General features: G+C 51.6%; 1 protein-coding gene across 2 annotated transcripts; it reads left to right on the top strand.

Annotated features, from left to right (window-relative positions):
• Nucleotides 1–268: 268 nt before the first annotated feature.
• Nucleotides 269–7415, top strand: NDUFA6 (NADH:ubiquinone oxidoreductase subunit A6). Of its 2 annotated transcripts, none has more exons than XM_059187147.1 (3): nucleotides 269–447; nucleotides 6022–6137; nucleotides 7108–7244. In XM_059187147.1, the coding sequence occupies exons 1-3, from the start codon at nucleotides 309–311 to the stop codon at nucleotides 7180–7182; spliced, it is 330 nt and encodes a 109-aa protein (XP_059043130.1). In that variant the 5' UTR covers nucleotides 269–308; the 3' UTR covers nucleotides 7183–7244. The 2 variants fall into 2 exon arrangements, with proteins under 2 accessions (XP_059043130.1, XP_059043129.1); XM_059187146.1 differs by having other exon boundaries at nucleotides 272–447; nucleotides 7210–7415.
• Nucleotides 7416–8241: the final 826 nt, after the last annotated feature.

The raw sequence follows: 8241 nt of genomic DNA, 5'->3' as shown, positions 1-8241 counted from the left end.
AAAGGAGCGCGGCGAGCTAGTGGCCGGCGGGACACCGGGCGACGCCAAGGCTGCGGCTCCGCGGCCAGCCTGGCGCTCGAGCGTCTCCTGGCGGCGAGGTTGGGCCATCGTTAGGACCGCCAACAGCTGAGCTGGGGTTTCCGGGTCTGGGCATGCGCATCCCCCAGCGTCCTCCCAGCCAGTCAGAGAGTCCCACAGCTATCCTCCCGCCTACCCATGGCGCTTGGGGGCGTGGCTTTCAGTTTTAGCCAATGACAAAAGACTTTCGTCCTTCGGCCGCCCCCACAGAAGGTGGTTTCTTTAGCAAGATGGCGGCGAGCGGCCTCCGGCGGGCTGCTGCTGCGGTGCCCACTTCAGTGAAGCCCATTTTCAGTCGGGACATGAACGAAGCCAAGCGGAGGGTGCGCGAGTTGTACCGCGCCTGGTACCGAGAGGTGCCGAACACTGGTGAGAGGCCGCGGCGCAAGCGGGGCTCCGGATGCAGCCGCCCAAGGTCGCAGCCGTCCTGGCCTCCCATTTCTCCCGGGACGAGCTGAGGTCATCGACCTGGGCACAGGCGACTCCGGGTGCTTCAGGGGAGGAGGGTCACCCAAGCATTGGTGGACCCGACCCGGCGGCGGCGCCGGACTCCAAAGCAACCGTGGTGCCCTGCGTCCGGACCGCGCTTCTAGGCGCTCTGGGCGCGTTGGTCCTTTGGTCCCCGTAATTCTTAGCGAATCCGTGGCAGGGACTGTGGGTGACAGGCTCGTTTTGTAGGTGAGGCATGTGAGGCGAAGTGATGCCCCCGAGGCCCAGAGCCAGCCGTAGAGTAGCTGACGGTATTTACAGGTGCCCCTTAGGTTCTGTGAGCCGAAAGTGGGTGTAGGGCTTGAGTGGTCATCTGTCGCGCACACCCCCCACGCCCACCCCCCACGGAAAAACAGACCACCAGAGAAGGGAAGTGACTTTCCCAAGGTCATCCAGTTAAGTCATGGTGCCTTTTCCAGTCCACGTGAGGTGGCCTTCTCCCACAGCTTCCCGGGCTTGCTCCCTAGCTCTGCCTGCCTCTAGCATTTCTTAGGAGCTCCGTTCCCTCCCCTCGCATGACCTGCCCCCTACTGCCTCGCTGTCCCCTGCCTTCACTTAGATGCCGCAGAACCAGTCACTGGAAGGATTGAAATACGAGGTCCCCGGACGCAGAGATTCTGTTTTCTTATCTCGGCGTTCCCCCTCGGCACTGCCCAATGTCCCTGATGAGAAAAGATCGGGGAAGTAAACTGTCAAGGACGGTAGGAACGTCAGGGGCTGTCGATATTTTGTTGTTGTTTTGTAGATTGATGGAGTGTGTTTTAGTGTGGACCGTCACTGCTGGTCTAAGAGGGAAGGTGTTCGTAAGTGAGCTCCCCTCTGGGCTGTCCCTTCCCTACGTGTGTGTGAGAAGCAATAGAGTGTGGTAGTTACACAGACTTGTCCCCAGACCTTGCCTCTTACTAGCTGTGTGACCTCGAGCAAATGATTTCATCTTGCTGTGCCTCAGTTTCCTCATCTGTAAAAGGAGCATCGTGGTGATTCCTTCTTCAGAGAGTAGCCCTTATTAAAAAGCTAATATATTTAAAGTGCTGAGAGGAAGCCCTGGCACTTAGGTACTCACTGAATGTTGGCCACTACTGTTGTTGTTATTATTACGATTATTATTATTACTGTTACTTACAGCAGGAGCATTTGTGCAAAATCCAGTTTTTTGGTGTGTGAGAACTGTCTGCTCCACAGTGTCCCTGTCCTGAACCTGACTTTCTGAGAGGTTGCTGATGACCAGAACTTACACCCCAGGACACAAGGGAGGGAGAAACTTAAGTGAACTGCTGGTTCGGAGACCGCAGATGTAGATGCTTTCAGGGGGCAGGTGAATAATAGGTACAGGGAAGTGAGAGCAGCCAGTGTCTGCACGTGTGTGTTTGGGCCGGGGGAGGAGGGTGTATTCAATTGCAGATGTTTGAAAACACTGTGTTTGCCTAGCAGAATCCTGTGAGTGCCTAGAACCCTTTCTTGTTGCAGAGAGAAGTAAGAGGTGGGAACAAGACCCAGATGCAGGAAGAATCGTTTGTGATGGCTTTAAAAAAAAGAAAAACAATCGATGGCTGAGTTGAGGACAGACCCAGTTGTCCACAGTCAGCGTCCGGAAGTTTTTAAACTATCCTCTCTCAGGAATTCCCCTCAAATACTGTTTGAGAAGATTATTCCAGAGTCCGAAGGGTCCTGAAAAGGGGCGGGGGGCAAGTGGGGAGGGACCCAGGGGTGGTGCCCCCCTTATGGGGAGCATTGGTGGTCTGTAGCTGGTGGTCCGTAGGTGGCCAATTGCTCAGGCCTGTGTCTACACTGGTGTTAGGCTATCCATGGTTGGGACTCCAGCTGAGGAACCAAACCAAGAATTGGAATAAGTAATAGTATTTCTAATAACTAACATTTACTGACTTGCATACATATGGCCTAGCACTGTGCTAAATGCTTCACACTGCCCTATTTGAGGGTGGGTTCTAATTGTTCCTTGTCTTACAGATAAGAAAATGGAGGCACCTAAGTGTGTCTTCTCATCACACGATTAGTGAGGAGACGAGCCAGACCGCAGACCCTGGCTATCCAGCTTTTACACTGGCTCTTTGCTCCTGCTGAGTTTTCCCTGAATCTCTCAGGACCCAGTTACGCCGCACGCGTGAGCGGCCCTTTGCTTGGCTGGTGGTGCCCTTGCATGGGAGCACAGAGGCAGAACCACCTTCCTTCAGACCCCTCTACTGCAGAAGTATTAACTGAGGCTCGCTGGTTACAAAACAGGAGGTTTTCTGTAGAAACTATTTAATTTTCATTTCACTGGGATCTCTTGTACAATAGGGGCACTACTGGATGCCCAGAGATACAAAAGTGAATAAAACAGCCCTCCTCTTCCAGTCTAGTCAGGAAGACAGGCATATATCCAGGCCATTAAGACTTAGAATAGATGTATTTTAAGATGTAAAATAGAAGCAAGTGCTGAAATGTTTAACAACTAACATTTATAGTAGCTTCGCTGTTTATAAGATATTGTCACCGATTTTTGCCATGTTCCCATAAAGAAATTAGGTCTGAGGTTCTTTTCTTTCCTATTTTTTAGCTGAGGAAGCAGGCTGAAGGGGCTGTACCCAAGTCAAGGTCATAGTTCATAATGGTGGGGAGACCCTACCCAGCTGGTTTGACCCCTGACCCCGTGCTCTCCAGCACACCGTCCGCCTTCCCATCTCAGGATCTCGCAGTACCTGGTATGAACGCTTCCTGAGTGAGCGGAGCAGACAGCTGAGGATATCCGTGTCCTCACTCTTGATATGTCAGAGCCTTCCTGACTCAGGAACACCTTGACAGTAATTTTGGAAAAACACGCAGAGGCTGTGGAAAAGGCATCTTCATCCAAGAGGGGCACTTTGAAACCTTCCTTTTGATTTTGATTTGATACCTTCCTTAGTCCTCTCAGATTTTTTCAAAACCGCAATTTCAGTATTCAGAATTCAAAGAAGAAGCCAAGAAGCTGAGTTGAGGGAGAGCAGTTGGAATTAATTTATCCAGGGCCTCTCAGCACACTTGTGCTGGATAATCGTGGGGCACAGGATCTTTAACGACATCCCTGGCCTCTACCCACTCGATGCCAGTAGCACTCTTTCCCTAGTGAGACAGCCCAGAATGCCTCGAGACCTGGCCATTTGTGCTGGTGGGCAGGATCGTTGCTGGTTTAAGCAGCAAGCACCGAGTTAAACCAAAGAATGGGCAGCTCGTCGCTTCGGCTGTTGCTGTTTGCCTTCCCACAGCCTTTCTCGCGGTGGAGGGGCGTGGTCAAAGGGTTGGGGTGGGAGGAGGGCGATCAGGACAAAGCTGTGGACTTTGTCTCTCCAGAGACAAGGGTTGTTAGGCCGCGAAGGATGGGCATCCAGGGACCTGTGAGCTGGCACTGTAAGCCAAACTGCATTTGTGCTTGTGAACATCTTCCTAAGGAAGAAGACTTACACACCCAACGTCCTGGTGTGCAGTTCAGGAGATGATGAGGAGCGGGAGCAGATGGGCACCAGCTCCCCCGGGATAGAGGGACCTTGTTTTTTTAAGCTCCCAAGGTTGGGCAGAGATCTAATATAAAAATGCAGGAAGGGTGAACCCTGATAGCAGGGGAAGAGTCCTCATATTCATTTCCTTTAAAAAAACACTAGATTGTAAAATAAAAATAAACAACCTGGATTCCAGGCCCACATTTGCCGGGGACCAATCGTATGACTTCAGGCAAGTGCCCACAGTGCCATAGGCCTCACTCCCCCCAAATGGGAGGATTCTGAATCCCGGGAGCCCTGTTAGTTTGCATTTGTCTTTGTATCTCTTTGTCTTACTGTCCCTCTCTTTGCTCTTCTCTACAATTCTCCTATGAGAGGGACCTGGCACCTGGCTTCGGCTCCGGTCGCTTAGGTATGGTCTCCAGGTTTTGGGATCAGGCCTCCTGGAGTCAAGCTGTACTGGGCTTCCTGCTCAGCAGGGAGTCTGCTTCCCGCTCTTCCTCTGCCCTTCCCTCTACTCTCTTTCTAAAATAAAAAATAAAATTCCTACTATGATACACACTGGTGGGAACGCAGATTTATAGCATTTACCAATTTTCTGGGAGCTGGTACTCCCGCCATGGTTGATTTTTAAGCTACCAAAGTGAAGTCAGTGAAGGCAGATTGGGAAGAGAGACTCCCCGAGAGCCTGCTCCAGCACGCCACTGGATCCCGAGTTCTTTCCAGTGTGAATGATTTCCTGTCCTCTGTTAACACTTCCCTGTAAGGCTGGCTGCGGTTTCTCCTGTTCAGTTTCTGCAGGTGCTTATTCCCTGCTGGGATCAGCAAGGCAAGGTATAAATACCTCAGCAGAAGCTTTATTTTCCTGTCGCTGGCTCTAAATTGAATATAGTTAAAGACTGAAACTTGATTGTCGATTCACTCAGTCACTCCATAGCTCTCGTGGTATTTCAGAGCTGGTTCTGATTCTGTAGACGAGAGTGGACATGTCACAGGAATGGCCACAACACCAGGCGTCCTCACCAAATAAACACACAACCACATGCTCATTCTAGCCTCTGAGCCTTATTTATGCTTAATGTGCCCCCTCTCCCGAATCCTGCCCACCACACAAGGCCCTGTTCGTGCCCTCAGCGTCGGCGAAGCCACTGAAGGCTGACTGTCAGAGGGTGAGAATACAAATGACCGAAACCTAGTTTTCAAAGGACATAATGTGCCTCAGCTGAAGTCTCAGATCCCTAAGGCTGTGCCACTCTTTGAGGCATCGACTTAGCCAGGGGTTGCGGAGTATCGTGATTTCATGTTTGCATTCACGGATGGCTGTCCCTTGGATCAGAATTTGAGAGACGAGTAGGAGTTAACTTCGAAGACCGTTCCCTCCTTCCCCCGAGTAACCTGAGGTGGTAGTAATTGCTGGCCAGACTGAAGCCGCCCTGCACACGCAGCAGGCTCCCCGCGCCCTGAGCCGTGTGCCGCTCAAAGCCACACCCCATCACTGCTGGTTAATTTCAGCCCCGTCATCTTTTGCCGATTGTTCTCTCTGAGAATAAAGCTCACCTTCTTGAGAGCTAATTCCATGCGGGGCACTGTTCTAAGCATCTTATCTCAAGGAATCCTGCCAACAGCTCTGGAGTTCTCTGTGCTCTGACCCTCCTCCTCTCCCTCAGAAACCAATACGCTCAGGCACGGAGAAGCTTACGTCTGCAGGACCACACAGGTGCTGTGACCGAGCTGGGATCTTGAACTGTGCTCTGCTGTGCGCCACCGCCGCCTCAGACAGCGTGGTCTGGTCTCTGCAAGTAAACTCTAAGCTCCTTGAGAGCACGTGTCACTCCTGTACAGCCTCAGGCACCTCGCTTAGGGTCAGGCTAGTGATGTCTGCTGATGAAATGAATGGGCAGCCTGGATGTGTTCACTGACTGTTTTTGTAAAACAGGTTTTCACCGTGTAATTTCTTCCCTGAATCATGTTTCCTCTCTAGTGCAATTGTTCCAGCTCGACATCACTGTGAAGCAAGGACGGGATAAAGTCCGAGAAATGTTCATGAAGAATGCCCACGTCACAGACCCCAGGGTGGTGGATCTTCTGGTCATTAAGGTAAGTGACCTTCCCTGATGGGCTTAAGAGCAGCTGGCTTGTCCAGAGCTGCTCAGTTTTGTCTCCCAAGTTTAAAAAGCAACTGCTAGGTCAGTAGCTTTTGCTTAGTGTTTCAAAGAAACAGGTGAACTTAGAGGTGGTTATCACCTGATTAAATAGAAGATTGTTCAAGAAGAAACCCACCGGGGCTTGCATTTTTATTTTTATTCATTATTTTTTAAAGATTTTATTATTTGTGGGGGGCACCTGGGTGGCTCAGTGGGTCATGATCTCAGAGTCCTGGGATCCAGTCCCACATCGGGCTCTCTGCTCGGCAAGGAGCCTGCTTCCCCCTCTCTCTCTACCTGCCTCTCTGCCTACTTCTGATCTCTCTGTGTCAAATAAATAAATTCTTTAAAAAAAAAAAAATCTTATTATTTGAGAAACAGAGCACGAGTCAGGGAGAGGGGCCAAGGCAGAGGGAGAAGCAGACTCCCGAGTGTGGAGCCCAAAACAGGGCCTGATCCCAGGACCCTGAGATCATGACCTGAGCTGAAGGCAGCCGCTTAACCGACTAAGCCACCCAGATGCTCTGGGGCTTGTATTTTGGAAAAAGACATAAAGAGGAAGGTTTGAAACTCTTCCCGAACCCCGGTTCTGAAGTTATTCACCACCAGGCTGCTGCTGGAAGAGGCAGGCTGGTTAGGGGAGTCCTGTGTGAATGGGGTCAAATCCCAGGCCTGATTGTGTTCTTTCTGGTCATCAGTGCGAACTTTAGCAAGGACCAGTACGTACCACAGGATGAGTGTTTAGCAGAAAGCCAAATTCAGCCAGTCAGGCAGTCGGGGCAGGGGCCTGTTGACCTGGAAGTCTCCCCTCCTGGAGTCAGTTCGCTATAGAGTATTTGAAAGGCCGCAGAGGTCTGTGAGCCCAACCACCTCATTGTCTAGATGTGGAAACTGGTCCTGACAGAGGCTGCTCCTTGCCCAAGGTGACGCAGTACGTCTGTGCCAGAGAACAGAGTCGCAGCCTGCAGCGTCGCATTCCTTCCCCTCAGCCGCTCTGACCGAACTCCTCTCCCCCGCGTGTGCAGGGCAAGATGGAACTGGAGGAAACGATCAACGTGTGGAAGCAGCGGACACACGTCATGCGGTTCTTCCACGAAACAGAAGCGCCGAGGCCAAAGGATTTCCTCTCCAAGTTCTATGTTGGCCACGACCCGTGAAGTCACTCAGTGGAAAGGTGCATGTTGATATTTAAATATTTTAGAGTGCAAATAAACTCAGTATGTGATGGTCACTTCCTAATAGAATTCCACTGGTGAGCCGGTGGGGAGTCCCTCTCCTGCAGTCTGTCTCCCTTTTTGCCTGAACAAGTGGGGTCTCAGTGTACACACCACCTGTTCTTTCCCTTTCCTGAAGTGTGGTGTTTCCTCCAAATTGGATTCTCTTTTCTCAGAGCCTCGCATGTCAGTAAACAGGAAGGATGAGGCCATCTGCTCAGAAACTAGCCTCCTGGCTATCAGGCTGGATGACTTTGTTAAGGGGGTGGGGGTGGGGCTCAGAGGGAGAGGGATGCCCAGCACAGGGTCCCACTCGGGGCTCAGTCTCACGACTGAGATCACAGCCTGGGTGGAAATCAAGAGTCGGATGCTTAACCAATGAGCCACCCAGGTGGCCCCAGTTAGCCATGTTTCTACAGCCCTTAGGATTGCTTGGTTTCACGGCACAGGTTATCCAGAATGAGCCAGCTTCTGCTGTCAGGAGAGAGATCAGAGCAAAACTAGGAGGCACAGAAGTCAGGCTGCCAAGCCGGGCTGTTCTCCCCTGGGTTCTGACGAGGCCTCGCCTGTCTCTGTGCAACAAGCAGCAGTCCTGAAAGTAAAATGAACTTCCTACCCCATTGGGCACTCGGCTAGGAACACTGTTTAGTAAACACGGAGCAGAAATATTTCTACTGCTCTTCAAGTTGGGTTATAGCAGAATAAATGACAGAATAAATGGCACCACGCGTCAAAGAACTCCTCTCTGCTCTCTGTGCTGCTTCCCCTGGCCGTCTAAGTGCTGGAGGGAGGGGTTCGGCAGGCAGTCATCCGGTGTTCCCAGATTCTTCTGCACCACCAGCC

The sequence above is a fragment of the Mustela lutreola genome, chromosome 8 (assembly GCF_030435805.1).
Source record: "Mustela lutreola isolate mMusLut2 chromosome 8, mMusLut2.pri, whole genome shotgun sequence".
Taxonomy (NCBI): domain Eukaryota; kingdom Metazoa; phylum Chordata; class Mammalia; order Carnivora; family Mustelidae; genus Mustela; species Mustela lutreola.
The sequence above is the reverse complement of the archived record's forward strand: the minus strand, read 5'-3'. Positions and strand labels throughout refer to the sequence as shown.